We start from the raw sequence: 19781 nt of genomic DNA on the forward strand, positions 1-19781 counted from the left end.
GTCAGACATTTGACATGGGGGAGACACAATTGTGATGGAGACGTTCACTCGATTTGCCTGGTGTAAACACAGCAAGGAAGAGAAAGATGGCGGAAAATCGCATAAAATCCCTTTCCCCGTGGTTGTTGACTGAAATTCAGTAACGAGTCCGTGTTCGTTAGGAGTTTCAGTTCGGAACGTTAAAGAAGTTGAAAGTTCTGCGAGGGAAACGATACAAATTTTTCGAGAAACTTTCCTCGTGCCCGGATGATGTACCATTTTTGTTAGATCCTCGAGGAAGTTCAGCGAGTTTCTTCCATCGGGTAAAATTTTTGTTACTCTGGATAAATTTTCTCGCGATACTTTTGTTCCTTCGTCAGTTCCTTGGGGTACAGTAGCTTCGTTTCTCATATTCCCTGTCATTTTTTTCATCTGACGGCAAGATGAATGCGCTGTTCATGCGCGTTCGATGCTTAATAAGCGAATACAGAGGCAGTGTATCTGTGTATGTGTCTAGGCTTGAGTTATCGAGCGGCTTCTTTGTCCATGATTTTTTCACTTTGTATTTACGACGTCGATTATGTATTCTCGTGTTTCTCTCCACTTTCAGCGAAATTAACGGTCTTCATAAATCGAGAGGGTAGAGAAGAATGAAAATTATCGTTCTGTTTTTAATCGTAATATTGAACTCGCGATAATATCGGAATATTATCCTTGGAGTACTCGCCTGTTTTATACTTGGAATTATACATCTGCATTTTTAGAATCATTCTATATTTATCTGTTATTGTCAGACATTTTAGATTGATCAATTATAGCGTTTTGAAACAATTTTTGTACTACTGTAGGGATTGACGGTGGTGGTAATTTATTAATAAATTATGACTGTGCACGAGTGACGATTAAACATACAAATTATCTCTCTACAAGAAGATAGATTGATTTCCTCAACTTAATACAACGTTCAATAATAACTCAATTTGTAACAAATAATACTGTCCATTCCAAATTGTCTACCAAAACTATTCTTTAATCACACTCTTAAACCTTCTTTATATATTTTTTCCATCATGCACACATTTTCCAATGCTTCCCTTAATATGAAGGCCAAATTGTCAATGTTAGTTAAGGGCCCGATGCATCCGCCCATTTTCAGACTTTGGCTTCACTTTCCTAATGCAATTTTCCCTGGGCTTTTGCGGCTCTTTTGTAAAGCTACGTGTAACATGGTGCAAAATTCACGATACTATATACTACATTGTCCAATTTTATACTGCTATTATTAACTATTGTTGGGGGTCTTTTTTCCCACTATTGTTGATGTCAGCTTGTCGCAGGTATTTTCAATATGGCGGTGGTGCTAGAAGGGACGAAAGGGTAAAGGAAAGGATGCGTTTCTGTCACGGGCCTAGTGGACTTATGAATATAAGGCTATTTAATTAGACCCTGTCTTAGATACTATTCTAAATTCTATGTAATTCTATTATCTAATTCTATGCTTATCAGGGCCAATCCAATTCCAATTATTAGGCCCTGCCTTAGACGAGGATACTATTAGAAAGCTTGGAAATTGTATATATAGGAAACAGAGGGTTTAGCGAGTACTTGCGAGAAAGTCCTCGGGCCTCCTTCAAGTAGGAGTCCATCTATTGGCGAGGATGAGAACAATGCCGCCATACTATATTATTCAATCACCCAAAGAATATACCTTTAAGTTTGATAATCGCTTCGATCACTCATTGTCTTCGAGCTTAATTCATCTTAACCTACTCAAAGTAATTTTCTCAGCAATTTTCGAAGAAGCCCAAGGAACTTGTACCTCTCTCCATTTTCTAACCTATTATTTCTTCCAAGCACTATGTTCTTCCACTAGTTTGCTTTTTGCTGACCATTTTATTTCTTCTACAAACCATACTTTCTTGTCATTTTCCTCGTCAATTTTCGCCTAAACACTATATTCTTCCGAGGACTATGTTCTTGTACAAGAATTCGCGTGATCGAGAAGATCAAGGCTAGATCACATCTTGTTTGTCAACTCGTGGACTTCGCGGAAAAATGGGAAACCACGGTAATTTGGTCTGCCAGACTAGCAGCATTATCGATTTACTTTCAAGTGGGACAGGGATGATTTACGACAAGTTCGCTAGTCAGAGAATTGCCTCCCGATGTGTATCGACCTGAACAATTAGTCGCCAGACTGGATTGTTAACCACGCGCTCGTAACTGTGCCATATTTTCGATCCTAATCTTACTAGCCTCTCATTTCCACAGGTTCCTCATCGAACTAGTGCACGAATACTCGCGTGTCCTGTCACGAACTCGTAACAGCTTCGTTCTGCCTTCAAAAGCTCACGTTTGCGAGTCGATAGCATCTTCACGTATTCAACGTTGGCGTGCACGGTTACTGATGAAAGTGATCCCTCTCCGTCTGTCATTATCAACCTTTCTGATCTATGAATCCATAGATGACAAATGACAGCTTCTCCAACAGCTGGGAGACTTCTGAGAATAGAACTTGAAGTGGACTTGAAAAGGAACTGAAGATGAATACCGAAGAACTATATCACTTAACGATGAAGAGCTAAGTAGCTGACTAAGTCTAATAAACAGTCGAGTTTTCATCTTTAAAGAAGGTAGGAAATACGAACTATGTTCTGTCAGATAAGACAGTAAGTCGTGTAGTTACAAAACGAAGTAATCACATTGGAACAACAGGTTTCCCGAACAGATGAGCAGAAATGTTGCTCTCGACGTACCTGATCTCTCTCTGCGTTCTCCTCCCAATAAAATTCTCCACGTCGACGAAACTCTACTCGACCATCGAGGCCAAGTCCTTGTCTAAGCAAGAAACTGATAACCTGCGGCTGGTGTTGAATTTCATCCGTCAATCTCCCGAGTTTCATCCGCTCACGTTCTCCGTCATATTGCCAGAGTTTCAATCAAGCTTCATCGACCTTTTCCTGAGGCACGTTACAGAGAATTCAATTGAGGTTTATAAAGTGAGAGCGAAAGACCTGTCCCTAAAGGCTACTTGGATGGATCAGCTACGACTAACTTGGATCTTCGTCGTTCACGATTTGTCTACCTTGAATATTTTCATTTATTGGCAGTGGAACCTGTGGAAGGCCAACAATCAGTATTTGATTGTCTTCACGGGCAAAGGAGTGGCCGTGTTATGGAGAGAGATCTTCACGAACCTGTGGACCAAGTACAACGTGTACAGAGCCGTCGTCATCTCTATCGACGATGATTTTCGTTGTCTGATGAGCTACATGCCCTTTGAGAAATTTAAGAGTAGCTACGGTACTGTGCACAAATTGTGTATGGAGGATAATCATGTTAAACCTTCCAACGAGTACAATTCTATTCAGAATTGGAAATCGGTAGATGAGCATCCAAAGTACCAGGTATCCAAAATACTCCAATTAAACAGAGGTTTGAGATTGTTCGAGAACTTTCAGAATTTGAATCATTATCCCTTAAACGTGATCGTGTTCGAGTCTCTGCTGATGAACGTTTCGTACGACGATCAGGACAGACTGAGATTAGACAAGCCTGACGCCAATGTGATGTTTGCCCTGGAGAAGGCGATGAAAGCCAAGTTTCTTATAAAAGCTATGAGGAAGGTTGACTTCACGGAAGATCCATTTGCCTCCTCTCTGAAGAGGATCGAGAACGGAGAAGTGGACATGGTCATCACCGGTTTCTTTGTCAAGGTATACAACAGGTTCCAGAAGTTCCAGTTCACCTGTGCCATGTACGAAGACAGACTATGCTTCGTGACTCCAGACTCAGGCCTGGTACCCAAGGCTTACATGCCTTTCCTACCATTTCAAAAAAGCTTATGGGCTATGCTGATGGTGTACAATGTACTAATCACGTTGCTATGGTGTCTCGTGAAGTATGCCAGCGAATCCTTTCGTCGTCCAGACTCGATCGATCATCGATTAAAAATTAATCCTTCGAAGAGAGAACCACGGACCAAGGATCTCCTCAGTAGCAGAACCAGAGACTATCTTCCAACTGTAAAACCGCGCTGTTCCGAACAAGGGATTCGCAAGGGTCCACCAGAAATTCCTCGCTACCTCAGCAAATTCTTTACCTTTGTCGAGTACCTTTGCTATCCTTTTCAGAGTAGCGAAACTCCGGCTCAGAGGTCTCTGCTTTTCGGTACCCTGTTCTTCGCTCTGATAGTTAACGGGCTGTACCAAAGCTTCCTGGTGTCCAGCCTCAGCAAACCTATTCATTATCCTCAACTGCATACCCTGGAGGACGTGGTGGAGTCCGGGAAGCTCGTGATCACCAAGTACGCGAATCTCAAGAACGTTTTCTTGGACGAGTCTCAGTTAGACATGAAACTGATCCAGAGGATCCACGTGATCAGCACTAGACGATCTACAAAGGACATTGTGGCTTATGAAGATAAGATCGCGATTACTAGGTACTATACGATGGAGCTGGAGGACTTCGACTATTACGACAAAGAGGGGAATCCTTTGTTATACTTGGTTGACGAGTGTCCAATGAACTATAGGGTGTCCTATGTGTCCAGACTGCATTCTCCTTACGCCGAAAGAATGGATTTCATTTTATTGAGACTGAGGGAAGCTGGGTTATTAAACTTCTGGTTCGAGAGTATGTTATACCTGAACAGGGTTGGCAAAATGAAGAAAAAGTTGGACAGTGAAGATAGCAGAAACACCAAGTTATCTCTGGATAACTATACCTTGACATTTTTATTCCTGTTCATTGGCCTCTTTGGATCCGTTTTAATGTTCTTTGGCGAGGTGTACATGGCGAAAAGAAATTTGAGAAAGCGTTGAAACGAAAGCGCAAGTAGGGGTAGTTTATTTTGTAATTTCTTTTTTAGCGGGAAATTCAAATCGGTCAATTAAAGAATACAAAGAATTTTGTTCGGGATTACGAGTGCGGTAAAATTGGTTGGAGAATTTTTCTGTGCAGATTTATTCCCCAGGTTCCCGATTTAGAGGTTTCCCGAATTTATTGATCGGAGAAAGAAATTTTTTCGCTGGACAGACAATTCGCGACACTGGTTTTATTCGTTTCTACGTTTTCCTCTAGTTGTCCTCTGTTAGTTTTGGTTTTTAGTCAGGATATCGGTGGATTTGAGAACGGAACAGCTGTTTATCAGTCGAATCGACGACGATTCGTTATTTTCGCTTGAACCAATCCTATTCCTTGTCAGTGAAACACGCGCGGCCTTATTTATTATTTAACTCGCCTCGTTCGTTCGATGTTGTCGTAAAATATTTTTGCTTATTCTATTTCGAATAGGAAAAATAGACGATATTTTTCTTAATTATAAATTTGGCGAGCAGTCATTTTAATAACGACCGGATAATTTCGAGAATGACTTTCGCATATTAGAGAAATTATCAAGAATTAAACCCTTATTCGAATATCAACGATTTCATAATTTTGATCGCTATATATCGTTGCATCGTAATCATAACTTGTATTAAAAGAAAAATTTCGAAACTCAGTGACCAAAGCGACAATGTTGAGTGCAGAATTTTTAATGAAGAGTTTAGAAACGATCAGGCCAAATTGATTATTCATAATTCGAAAACTAAGAAATACATAATGGTATATAAAGGTATATAAAGGTCAGATATATTTATATGACATTTTTCACTTCTTTTGGTATACTGATTCACCTGCAAGAGTATATGGACATGTATTTACGACTCATTCTATGGAATAACAATAATAATAATAATAAGTCATAAGTATTAAATAAATAAAAGGAAGCAAGTAAATACAGGCACACATAAATAATCATAAGTCGCTATAGTTCGTACATAATTATTGTATCAACGATGGTCAAAGTCGCAGTATCGATAGTCATGACTTTATAATCCATTTACACTTTGCTGATTTTTAATCGGCTGACTTGATCAGCAGGATCATTAATTATTAACGTGTCATCGTGACGCTTGATCGTTAATGAAGCCATTATTCTCTGTACATCGGACACGTTATTAACGAGAGATAATTAAAAGTGTATGTACGTACATGGAGGATAGATCTGGAACGAATTCGGTACCGTGAAATTTCCCGGAATAATTATAAATTCGTACGTTTCGGATTTTCGAGATCAACCGAGCGATGGTCTCGCCTCGGAGGATTTAATATATTCATTGCACGTACTTCATTCCTTCGAGGTAGATGCTCCGCTAAATGCGATTAAGCTGTACCTGTCCGTGTTACGAAAGTACTCCTCTGTCACTTTTCCTCTCATTGTTCCTGGAAACGGTCGGACTTGAATCTTGTCGAATAAATCAGCGCAATTGGATCACGGAGAGGAACCCTCTTGTCTTTGGGGAATATTTCTCCCATCAAATTCCCTAGACAATTACACCTTTTCTGCCTCTTCGTAGGAATCCCTGTTTTGTTGTCACGTGTATGAGAGCGGTGCTTTACAGCGTTGTAAATAAATTTGCGAAAACCGCAACTGAATTACAAATGGCGCTGTAGAACATACGTAAATCTCGTTTCGTTTCGTACACCGTGTATTTTCCACGTTTTCCTGTTTTGTACACAGTTTGCGTTTTTCCTCTCTTTCCAGTACTCTGGCTTGTGTACCTCGTGTAAAAATACACCTATAAACTGTTGAAACTGCACACCATTGCGAAGCACTTCGGTGCAAAATTCTTTCCACCTTTTTCGATAGCCACTGCTGGAAAGTGGAAGTACAAATAGATTTTTAACGCGTGTAATTCCGCCTGGAATGATAATATTTATTTATATTTGTAGTATCGCAGGTTTTCCACCCGAGGTACACGTAGCTTTACGAAAGTCACCGAGGGTTCGAAGGCCAGGGCGCTCGGGGAAACCCCGGGCGATGCGTTAGGCCCTTAGCACGACCATGTTTGCTCATGTTGGGGGAGGTATTAAAAAACGCGTGCACGTTGGGAAAGATATATAGAGATATGTTTCCGATTGGCGATATATTGAATAAAAAGGATGTTATTAATTCCAATATATATTTCATTCACGAGCTAAGAGACCTAAGAGTGAGTTACAAGCTAAAAAGGTTACAAACTAATTACGCTGTTCACACTCGCACCGACTCTCTTTCAAACTTCGTCTCTAATCTCACCAACAGGACTGTCTATTGCCCGTTGCCAACTAGACAGGTCCAAGTGTTTCTTCGCATTGACTCTTAAACTACTATTCCTACAGATATATAAAGAAGGTTAAGAGTGGTCGGGGTGCAGTTCTTTGTAGACAGTTTGGTGTTAAACAGTTTAGTTATTGTCGATTAGAGAGTTGCTAAGAGAGGAAGAGAGTTGTCATTAAAGTTGTTGTTGTCGAAGTGTAATAGGAGAATTGTGCATTGTGATAAGCTGCAATAATTCGTATCTTTATCGTTACTCGCATACTCTACCACTGTTAATTTATTATTGAATAAATATATGTGGCGACCAAGTTCTCACCCTTGCCAATAGATGGATTCCTACTTGAAGGAGGTTCGAGGACTTTCTCTTTCCTATAGCACCTAAGAAGTATCCCTGGTCTAAGGCAGGGCCTGCTAGGGTAGCTTTACCGATGAGTCCGCCAGCAGGCCCATGAGGAAACGCATCTTTTCCTTTTCTTGTCGTCCTTCTACCTGCTACCCTAGCAACAGCAACGACGACCATGGGGACACCAATAGGTCAGCACCATAGGACACAATCCCATCATCGGGAATCACAGAAGACAACACAGTTCGCAAAGAAGTCAGTTCGCAACGAGAGCTCCATTGGAACGCATTTAACCACTTGCGCAACGATTTTTGGTTGCCATTCCGTGTTCTACAATATAACATGCAGTAGGGCGTCACATTGACGTGGTATACACGTCGTTGGCGGCTTTGGAACAAATGTATCTCGACGTGCGTGGCACGTCTTTGTAGCGCGAGTGGTTAAAGATACTTGTGACCAGAAGATTTTCAATTATATATAAAATCCCCTCTTGGGGGGGGGGGCACATATATATATATACCAACACCAATCTGTCTCTACATATTCGAAAATAAAGCTTTTCTCTCTTTCGAAGAGTCTCCTGAGAACTTTGACACGTAACTCTGATCTTTGAACCGTCTCAAATATTTTGAACTATATATTCTGAATTTTTACATGTCTGGTTCTCGAACATCCTACATTCGACCTGCGTAGATTTATCAATCTTGTAATATTCGACTAATAACACAGATAAACGAATAAATTAATGTCACGCAATCACCGATGATTTTAGTAGCCGATAATTTCATTATACAGCTGCCACTAATTGGTCAAACCGATACAAGGCCACACTTTAAACGCATTTCAATTGAATATTTCATCAGAATCGTTAATTATTCCGGGATTGTAAAGCGAGGAACCCCAGAGGGCGATACTTTTGTGCAACCAGTTTCAATGGAATAACGAAACAGACGGATCTGCTATGGAGAAATGGAAATTAAGCTCACAACGATGTCAAACGAATGTTCGTCACGTTGTTGCGACGTTCCGGGAATTTTCACGTAATCGTTTCAGTTTCGCGGGATTTATGATCGCGATCGATCGGACACAGCAGCTGTTGGAATTAGCTTTCACGTAGAAACTTAGGCATTATGTCAATGATGGTCTCGTGCTGCGACGGAAATTATGGTCGTCTTCACTTACAATGGACCTCCACTCTATAATCTTGCCGCGTGTTAATTGCTCGACGGCGATTAACTACTGTATATAACAAGCTCTTAGTCGATAAATATCTTCCTCTCTGTCTTTCAGAGTTTCCACTGTTTCCGATAAGTAGGAAAAATTTAATTTTGTTAATTAGTCGAAAATTTCAGCGAAGCCTTAGTATAATAGAGCTACAAAGTAGTTCTTCGTGTTCCAATTGTCACTAATTCGTATCTCTAGGTCTATCATTTACGACTGTTATCTAATCTTTGACAGCTTGTTTGCCTTTACTCATAACGAATACGCTTCAGTTATTTGGTCACCTCGTGCCTCTAAATGGAAATATGCAGTGGAAAAGATCCAACATGTTTTGCTGCGTCATATAGCTTTCAAATTTGGACAACCCATATCTCCTGCTGATCACGATTACAATAATATTCTGGGTGACTATAGTCATCGGCCACGAGGGTGACTACACACCACGGATGACTATAGCCATGGGCCACAAAAATCGAGTAAAAAGTTAAGACAAGTGCCTTAAAGTGTTCCTCTCAGCTCTCTTCGCAAAGAATTGCAAGCACTATTGCGATGGTCAGTTTTCCTTTTCTTTTTTTTTCCAAAAATCGGTGTTAATTAACATATCAAATTTAAAATTAGTCAACGATGCGTGGAATGTCGAAATAAAATAATTCTACGTATTAACTTGCATTCGATTTCTTATCTACCGTTTTAAAAATATCGTTGCTACCACGTGTCGCGAGTAGAAGTTATTTCCTTCTTAGAAACATGTGGAGTGCTCTAAAAATTTTGCGGTCTAGAGCTGTTAAATTTGTACGGTAGCTCGAATGTTAATCTATGAATGTTAATCAATTCTTTTCCTCAAAGTCGCGATTTTTATTGTTCGAAGTCTTCGAATTATTATTTTTCTGTAACGAAAAAATCGCCGAGTGCAAAGGGTTGAAAGATCCAAATTTCCACCTCGTCCAACAAGTGATTCTCCAGAATGTAGAAGGGAGGATCGTACATTGGAATCAATCGATATATAACACACGGGGAGCAAGATCTGACACCCGATAAACTTAGGTGTATTTCCATCGACGTCGAAAATATTCTGCAGGCAAGCAGCTTGATATTCCGGTCGTGTCTTCCGCGTTACTCCTATATACACCTGAGAAATTTCATTCCCGAAATTGCTCGAGGGCTAAAACGGGTCACGGATGGAAATAATTGATGGTATTTAGTACACTTTTGGCGATCGAGAGATACACGAGTAATATCCTAGGTACACAGAGAGAATATTAAGAAGCGAGGATCCAAAGTGCAGAATAACCAAAGTGTCTTTCAGCGAGCTCGAGCATCAAAAGTGTAATCCACCAGGCTCTTGATTTGAATACCAAGGACTGACAAAGTTACTCTTGGAATGATTAACGTGGATGAGTGTCTCCAGCACGCAGAGGGATTATTTTTCCATGAATCCCTTCGTGTAATTACTCCAAGCCCAATTATCGTTATCTTCCACTCAAGCTTATCTTTAATTTTCTCGTTCCTGCCCCGCGTGAAATTGATTTCGAGGACTCATCAGTTTAGCTTTCAGATCAAATAATTATTAACTTCGAGCAGATATCACTCGCGAATAAATGTTAAGAATGACCCTCGAAAGACTTATTGCTCCGTGAATTCCTTTGTGTAATTACTTGGCGCGTGACTCGCCTTATCTCAAACTCAACTTTATTATTAAACCTGCAATTTTCTTCTTTCTTGCAAATTACTTCCAAGATTAATTAGTTTGACATCGAGGCTGAATAATACTTCGGGTTTAATTTACTGGCGAAGTTTACAGGGCAAAGGTGGCTCCTACGAAAGAAAATATTAAACAGATTTATTACAAAAATCTCGATAAAAGGTTCGATAAATTAAGGAATTTATCGAATCAGAGATGGAACGAGTCGGTTCATTTTATTTGAAAAAGAAAAAAGAGGTCCTCAGTGATGGGTAAATGTCCCTCGATACGTCTGTATCGTGGAGATCGAAGTAGAATAGGAATACTAGAGTCAGACAGTCCGTTCGATGCTCCATGTAATCCCAGTTAGGACTCCTGTTCATAAAGAATAAATACGAGGGAATTTCCTGCGTCTGACAAATTCCACGATAGACTCCTTCTCATAGAAATTTCAACGATTGGCTGAGCCCAGGTGTTAAGGAAAAGAAGTATCGATTATGCCTTCAAAGGCTCTGAAGTAATTCGTGGAATAATCCTTGATCCTCTTCGATACAAGTATAAGTGATATAGTTATACAAAAATTATAATATAAATATAATTACATAAATAACAAGTATTATTAACACTGGAACTACCGAGCTTAAATGTGTTCTTAAAAATGACATAAAATATTTATTATTAAAAATTAAATAATATAAGTATTAAAGTAGCATTATATATACTGTGTCATTTAATACAACCTTACCCTACGATTTAAGATTCAACAGTGTGGTCCCAAAACATAAACAGAACGTAAACCGAGCCTTCGACGTATCACGAGCCAGGCTCGTGATAATCAGTTTTGGCTCGAAAATCTGACCACGAATCTCACACGTGGTTGTAGGCTAAAGCGTTAATAGTAATGGCAATAATAATATAATGCTCTAATGCAAATGTAGCGACCAAGTTCTCATCCTTGCCAATAGATGGCTTCCTATTTGAAGGAGGTTCGAGGACTTTCTCGCAAGTCCTCGATGAGGGAGGTTCTTATGCCACCTAAGTATCCCCGGTATAAGCCAGGTCCTGCCAGAAGAAAGCCTTACTGATAAGTCCACTAGCAGGCCCAGGACGGAACACATCCCTTCCTTCTTCTGTCGTCCTTCTACCTGCTACCCTATCAATAGCAACGACGACCACGGGGATACCACTAGGCTAGCACCATAGGAACCGCAACAGACTAGACCGAAGACAACGGAGTCCTCAACATGAAAACATTTAATACCCCGTGGAGGGGACCACCACACGAATAAAAATCAAAATCAATTCTATGCAACATAGTTCTTCAAAAACAAAAATTATTTCGACAAGTTCGGTAGTCCTAGTGTATGTACATATATGTACACACTCGTATACCTCTGTATATTTTATTATCCAAAAATTTCTGTATAATACATGCAACATTCACCAAATTTTTCTTATTTCGTCATCAACAAAGGGTTCAAAAAGGGCCCAAAGACGAAGCTAGCAAGACCAATTTCGCTCAGCAAAAAGAACAAGAAACGAATCGACCCGTTCTTCTTCACCCTGCACTTTTCACCTGCTATTTGTCCCATTTGTTTCATCCTGGTCATCGAGAAAAACAGTGATACGAGACCAGAGAAAAACGGAGCAATTTCCATGTTGGTTGCCATCATTTCGCTTCCACACTTGGAATCGACCAAGTTACCGCACCTTCTTTCGCCGGTACTCGTGGATAAATACAATTGCACTGGTCGTCAGACCTATGTACAGTATCCCGAAGGGGATAAATAAATGGCGGATCGTGACCTTCCGGTGCATCGTGGACTCCTGATGGGCCTGCATCCGGCGCTCCTGAGACTGGTACGTGTTCTGGTACCATTTCTTGTAGAAACCACCGTTGTTCAGCCTGTGAAGGATGCTGTTTATACGGCCACCAAACGGGGATCCTGGAACAGCGTTTGCAGTTAGAAACCTTGAGATAACAGACGGAGCCTGGTTTTCGATTTGGAGGCGTACGGTTTGATCTGTGAAGCGAGTTAGAGGAGATAGTGATGCTAGGAGAAGATTACGAGTAAGTTCGGTGGAGGGAGCAAAGATGAAGGAATAGTACAGAGTAGGAATTAGTTGATTAGGCACTCGGTGATTAATGAGTTCACCCTTTGGCTATATGTACGATATATGCGCGTCTTCAAACGTTTGCGTCTATCAACACCTCCGTAGTGGAAATAGCTAACTTCTGTCAATGTTTCAAAGACTGATAGTGTTAACACGTGATAAGAGAAATAATCGATAATTTAGAACAGCTTGCTATACGAACCTTTCGTTATTACGTTAGTTATGATATAATTCTTCGGGCATTCTTTGACCACGTGCAGTCTTTCTTTTTGATACTCGTTGTACTCCAATGGCAGAGTCGTGAATCGGTGAAGGTAGCCAGCATCCTTCGCTACGAATAATCTTCTGTCGATTTCTGAACTGTTCGCGAATTCCAGCCTCATCCCAAGACGTTTGATCAGTGGACTCGTGGTGTCAGATAATGCATCGTCTATGACATCTCTTGCGTCTGTCAAAATCGCGAGACCTGCAGACTCAAGAAGCTCCCTCTACATCCAACTGCAAAAGTCACGTAAATAAAGCGCAGTAAATGGTACAAGAGCGAAAAATTACCACTTTCCTCCAACTTCTCCAGAGTGTCGATATCCTCGTAGTGCATCCTCTTGCTGAAGCTGGACGCAAGCTGAGACGTGATTATCCCATTGAGGATCAGACTGAGTAGCAAGCTGCACATCATTAACAACCTCTCTGGGAACCAGGGCTGGCTCAACTGAAAAGGTTGCATGAGTTGGAATACCACCTTCGATAAGTATTTCCCGAATGACGCGAGATGGGTCAAGAAGACGTGGTAGATCCTCTTCGAATGGCCCATCTCCGATTTCGTCGTGGATTCAGTGCCTTGTGTTTCTTCTAACAGGTACACTCTGTCAGAAAAATGAAAATGCACCAACTCGGATGAATGGTTCTCGCATATGAGCCGTTCACTGCTTAAATTGATTAACTCCATAGAACGAAAAGTGGAGAAATGCAATGAAATAATGTATATTGTTTTTTAAAATTCCCTTTATAATTTAAATCGAAATAAATATCGTAGAATGCATAAATACAAATGTAACTTTCGTCTAACGTTATATAAAATTTATAAGAAAAAATAGCCAAAGGGAATCGTTAGTAATGTTACCATTTTTACGTTACTGGAAGAGTTAATCGATTCGGCAAGTGAAAAAAGTAATAAATTTAAATTTCACTAAATTTTACTTAAATTCTGAGAAGACGGCGCTAAAAAATTCACCGTTATCATTCACGGCTTGCTAGTGCATTTGAGTTGCATTATTGCAACGATTTGCATTAGAGTACGGAGTTAATCAAAGCGACCTCTGAAGTAAATTATTTATTATTCAGTGGCCAACAAATTTTTGCCGTTTAACGGTGTTAATCTTAATTATCGGGGAAAGTTATTATAAATATAAAAAGTTATGATTATACCGAGTGCTTTGACGCTTTAAATTTAAGATTTTTCAAAAAGTGGAGTTAATCGATTTGTGCAGTGAATGGCTTATATGATGTTCTTTGATACTCTTTGATGCTGTTTCATGAGTTTTGATATTTTAGAACATGTTTTCTCACGTTCTTTCCTATTTGGTGTCTCAGGGTTCTAAGTAACGAGGTTCGTGGAAACCCGAAAACAAACAGCGATTATGTTTAATTAGCGAGACCACGTGCAAGATTAATTTGCTCCTCAATTTGCCTGACCACGTTGAAGGGTTCCGCATTCATCAACCACCTTTCACGTCTTTCTACCGTTCCCTGCTTGGCCATAGGGGATTTTATTAAACGCGAGCCCAGAAGCTAGTGAATTTTAATGAACCTGCTTTGCTGATGTCATCTATGCTAAATTCAGAGATGCTATACTTAATATGTTAATATATTAATGACCAATATGCTATACCTCTAGCTCAAAGCTTTTGCTATCTTTTTATTTTTTTATTGTAGCATTGATCTGTGTTAATGGTGGAAATCGTACAATATCGACTGTATAGATTTATTTATTATTTTCTAAGAAAATTTGTAACTCTGGATATAGGGAGACATAATTTTGGAAAATTATTTTCTGTTCAAAGAACTTGTCAATTTTGGATATTTGTTATGACATAATATAAGTTACATAAGCAGAAAACCCAATGCAAACGCGAAATTTTTGTGACCACTTTATATGGTTCTTTCAATGATAAGAGCTCGATCCAATTTCATACGTATTAATTCCATCGTATATCTCTTCCCCACGTACTTCGTATAAACTCATATTTTATTCAAACAATGGCTCGTCGATGCGCAGGCAAAATATCGCTCAAACCCAAAGTGGGTTTTCACGAAATCTTTCGAGAATCGAAGCCTATACAAAATGGTTTATGCAAAAACAACGAATTGCTATTAATAATTCTAAATCTAATAGTTCCTTGCAAGTTTGCTTAGAATTGTATCAAGTTAACATTGACATTAAATAGAGAAAAATCTGAACATCTTTTCTCTAAATACTATTTTGGAAATCGAAACACACGTAATTTTAGATTCGATTGATTATATTTACTTATACACACCGCCATTTTAATTTTCTATAGGTTTTTGATTGGATTATTCGATTGTATCGACATTTTCGATTAATATCGTGGTGAGCTAATAATTTTATATAAATGAAGGAATCAAAACTTATTGAATTGTTATGGCCATTTCAATTTGCATAGGTTTTTGATTAAAATTTTTAATTGTATTGACATTTTCGACTAATATCGTGGTGAGCTAATAATTTTATATAAATGAAGGAATCAAAACCTATTGAATTATTATGGCCATTTCAATTTGTATGGTTTTTGATTAAAATTTTTAATTGTATTGACATTTTCGACTAATATCGTGGTGAGCTAATAATTTTATATAAATGAAGGAATCAAAACCTATTGAATTATTATGGCCATTTCAATTTGTATGGTTTTTGATTAAAATTTTTAATTGTATTGACATTTTCGACTAATATCGTGGTGAGCTAATAATTTTATATAAATGAAGGAATCAAAACCTATTGAATTATTATGGCCATTTCAATTTGTATGGTTTTTGATTAAAATTTTTAATTGTATTGACATTTTCGACTAATATCGTGGTAAACTAATAATTTTATTTAAATGAAGGAATCAATACCAATTGAATTGTTATGTCCATTTTAATTTTTATAGGTCTTTGATTAAAATTTTTAATTGTATTGACATTTTCGACTAATATCGTGGTGAGCTAATAATTTTATATAAATGAAGGAATAAAAACCTATTAAATTGTTATGTCCATTTTAATTTTTATAGGTCTTTGATTAAAATTTTTAATTGTATTGACATTTTCGACTAATATCGTGGTGAGCTAATAATTTTATATAAATGAAGGAATAAAAACCTATTAAATTGTTATGTCCATTTTAATTTTTATAGGTCTTTGATTAAAATTTTTAATTGTATTGACATTTTCGACTAATATCGTGGTGAGCTAATAATTTTATATAAATGAAGGAATAAAAACCTATTAAATTGTTATGTCCATTTTAATTTTTATAGGTCTTTGATTAAAATTTTTAATTGTATTGACATTTTCGATTAATATCGTGATGACCTAAAAAATGTACATAAATGAAGGGATCAAAACCTATTAAATTGCTATAGCTATTTCAATTGGTATAGGTTCTTGGTTAAAATTTTTGATTGTATTGATATTTTCGACTAAGAGTTGAAAAATTTACATAAATGAAGGGATCAAAACCTACTTACTTATACATGCCGCCATTTTGTTTCTCTTCGACGGTTTCCGGCACCATCTTCCTCGCGTTTTGATCTTTAATGCAACACGTATCAACCGCATACTCGCAGCAGAAAAATGCTCTTCCGCTCATTCGGACAGCTTCTACGATCTGACGATTCCTCTTGTTCTTCAGAATCGTGTAGATCATCGAGATGACGAAGTGGGCGGTTAACACTACTATCCAAGCTTCACCCGTGAAGATCTTGACGATCACGAGGCAATCGGGTATGGGTGCAGCTTTGGGAACAAGGACGCACAGTTTGTCATTGGTAATTGACGTGGTGAAATCTATCTGTCTGGTAAGATAGTCCTTGAGGAAGAACTGATTAAACGACACATCGGCGAATTTGTAGACCAAGTGCCCGATGGATCCATAGAAGACTCCGTTCTCTTCCCATCCGTATTTTTCTTTGGACTTCACGAAGACCTGTGTCACGTTCATCGCTCGACAAACCTCTTCGAGATACTTATAGTCTAGCCCAGAGAATTGTCCACCTTGAAAGGACATAGTGCTCGACTCGAAGATGGATATTCTTAATGGATAAAGTTTGAAGTCCCTTCTATCCCTATCAAAGAAGTCGGAGATGTCCGTGGAGTTGGGTTCGTTGATCATCAAAAAATGATCTTCGTTCGACTTGGTACAGTACCAATCGCAGCTGCTGTTAGCGCGATACCTCGACTGACGACCTGCATAATCGAAAGGGTCGTAACGAATTACCTTATCATGGACAAACAGCAGCAATCTGTAAACCCTTCTGAACCTCCAGAGTCTCTCGAACGCCCACTTGCAGAATTTCTCGTATTCGAACAAGTCGGTGAAGCTTCGTCTCCTTTCTTGGAGAATGTACGTGTTCCCTGGGTGCCAGAACGAGACTAAATGCGGCGAACTGAGTATGTCTCTGAGGTGGTCCACGTTCGTGAACAGCAGCAATACGCAGCTCCCGGTTTCTATTGTCTGATAGTCGCGTCTCATGTTCTTGTACCTCAAGGCTATCAGGTGTTTCAGGCTGACCACCCTGATGGAGACGTTCAAGCTGACAACGATGCTATGAGGAACATCGAAAGCTTGCTGGTACCCGTAGTCGTCCAACACCACGGTCAGCATCTTCGTGTGACTGGACCTGGCCCATTTCTCCAGGAACGGGTATACACTGGAATAGCTGTCGCCGACACTCGACTCGAATATTTCAGCAGAGGCACGGAACAGGATGGTCCAAGAGAGTAGCACAGAGAGGAATATCCTGGTCATCCTTTGACACAGGTTTGAAAGTGATTTCCACGTTACGATCTGTGAACAGAATAGAATTTTACGGTGGCAACACGTCTGGCAAGCTTCAATCTAGAGAGCTTTCGATACTTCCATTACAACTATTGTTTACGTATGTGGGAACGGAATAAGTGTGGCTCTGGGAAATGTCGAGTGTGTCTGGACTTAGAATGAAAGTGACCATGTGCGCAAGGATCGACTGCAAGGATTATTTATGGTAGAGTCGAGCGAAAGTTTAAGGATGCGTGCAGAGTGGTTGAAGTGCCTGGCCCACCGAGGTTGCGTGAGAAAGGAGCATGACTGGAGAAGAAAGTCAGGGTATGAATGAGGAGGATGAACGGTTTAAATAAGGGTGCAAGGGCGCGGGCGAGGACAGTCCTTCACGGTCTTCAAGATAGCGTCTAACAAGTAAAAGTCGAGCGTACCCGTAGCGAGTCTTTAGTTTCGTAGCCGATAATATAAGCATAAGTTTATTGTATTTTAAGAAGCAGTAAAGCAACGTTACTTTAGCCAATCCACACACCCCGATTCTACACGTATATTGCACGACTCAGTTCTGACGTTTGAAAACTCTTTATCGCGTCTTTGGACTTGATTTTGAAATAGCAAGTTTCTTATTTCGATGAATGTGGGCATACTTTTGATTGGCAAATACAAGGATGAAAGATGTTGTTTATTCTGATATATATGTAGGATCGTTGGATGGCAGCAAAACGACGTAGCTTTACGAAAGTCACCGAGGGCAATGCGTCAGGCCCTTAGCACGACTGATAACATATTTGGTCATGTTGGGGAGGCATTGGAAAACGCGTGCATAGTGTGCATGGTGGAAAAAAGAACATAAAAGGTCAAGGACGTTCTGTCAGAGGATAGTTGTCGAGGAGAGCAGAGTTGTCGATTAGCAGAGTTGTCAATAGCGTTGTTGTCGAGTTGAGAGTTGTCGAAGTTAGTTGCCAGAGTTATTGTTAATAATTGTGACTTGCTAACAATTGTGAGTTGCAGTAGGAGAGTTGCTGAAGAAGTGTAGATAGCGTTGCGATAAATAGTAATAATTCGTATCTTTATCGTTACTCACATACTTCATCATTGTTAATTTATTATCAAATAAACATATACCATCAACCAATCCCTCCACAGTACGTTCTAATTTTATCATTTTATTATTAAATATAATCTAAAATAACTAGGAATTTTTCTAGATAAGCGTCAATATAACCCAATATTTCACCAATATCTATTTCAGTGTTGTCCGACCAGTAGCCTGTCAAACTCAGGAATTTTTCTGCACGAAAATTGAATCAGCCTGTACGCTCGATTGATTCCCAAGGTAACAAGGGATCGACAGGGCCGCGTGAAAAAATCCGTTGACCCGTTGAGGCATCGAATCGAAGACCAGGGTGTAATAGGACCAACGGTGCGAAATTCAGCGAACACCGCTTCAACCGGGAGCCAGTTAATTCTCCCGATCCAATAAACTTCTACGAGGCTGCGGATCGCAAATCAGCTTGGCGTCGAGTTCGCAACTTCATCGGACACCGGTAAGCATCTCTTCCCTCGAAATCGCCCGACGAGTCTGCACACGAGCACAGTTTCGAACATCTCGCTTTGACTTTAAATTTCCTCTCTTCTTCGTCCCTCGATTTCTTCGAGAGCACACGGTTCGATCGGTCGCGACACACGCGAATCAATTCGATTGGACGACACACAACCGACGAGTGAACCGATTCCAGCTAGATCTTTGTCCGTGTTTCGCAGAAGTGCGACGCGATTCGCTCGATTTAACGAGTTCAATTATTCACGACGTTTATAATTGCTCCGACGTTTCGAATTCGGAGGATAACTCTCTAGCGAGGCTCAGGATGAAGCTTCTTGCTGTTATCTCGTCGACAACGGAAATGGTCGCATCGTTAGTGGGGCAGATAATTGCCACTGTTCTTCCCTTGGGAAGGCCAGGTATTTTTCCCTGCTCCCTGACGAATAGCCAATTCGTTGGGAATTAACGAGTAGGAATGGGGATTAAAAAAGACTTCCGCGGATTAGAGGTCGTGAATCGTATTTCTGAAAGGCTGTGAATAACGGCTAGATAAAGAGATTTAATAGATCTTTTCTATTAAGAATATTCTTAATATCTTTGATATTAATAGAAATATCTGTAGGAATGGTAAACGAAAAATCTCGTTTATTAGACTGTCCTCGCCTGGAACTCAGATCTAGAGGATCCGTTAGTATCTGGCTGCTAGATGGACCATAG

General features: G+C 39.6%; 2 protein-coding genes across 2 annotated transcripts; one reads left to right on the plus strand and one right to left on the minus strand.

The window, feature by feature from the left end:
• Nucleotides 1–2717: 2717 nt before the first annotated feature.
• Nucleotides 2718–4802, plus strand: LOC108549731 (uncharacterized). Its single transcript, XM_017903219.1, has one exon. It carries the CDS (start codon nt 2718–2720, stop codon nt 4800–4802), a length of 2085 nt encoding a protein of 694 aa, XP_017758708.1.
• Nucleotides 4803–12069: 7267 nt separating this feature from the next.
• On the minus strand, nt 12070–17512 carry LOC108549732 (uncharacterized). Its single transcript, XM_017903220.1, has 4 exons — nt 16233–17512; nt 13036–13406; nt 12686–12949; nt 12070–12314 (listed from the first exon to the last, which is right to left on the minus strand). The coding sequence occupies exons 1-4, from the start codon at nt 17510–17512 to the stop codon at nt 12070–12072; spliced, it is 2160 nt and encodes a 719-aa protein (XP_017758709.1).
• Nucleotides 17513–19781: the final 2269 nt, after the last annotated feature.

This window comes from Eufriesea mexicana, unplaced genomic scaffold (assembly GCF_001483705.2).
Source record: "Eufriesea mexicana isolate 0111107269 unplaced genomic scaffold, ASM148370v2 scaffold2208, whole genome shotgun sequence".
Lineage (NCBI taxonomy): Eukaryota > Metazoa > Arthropoda > Insecta > Hymenoptera > Apidae > Eufriesea > Eufriesea mexicana.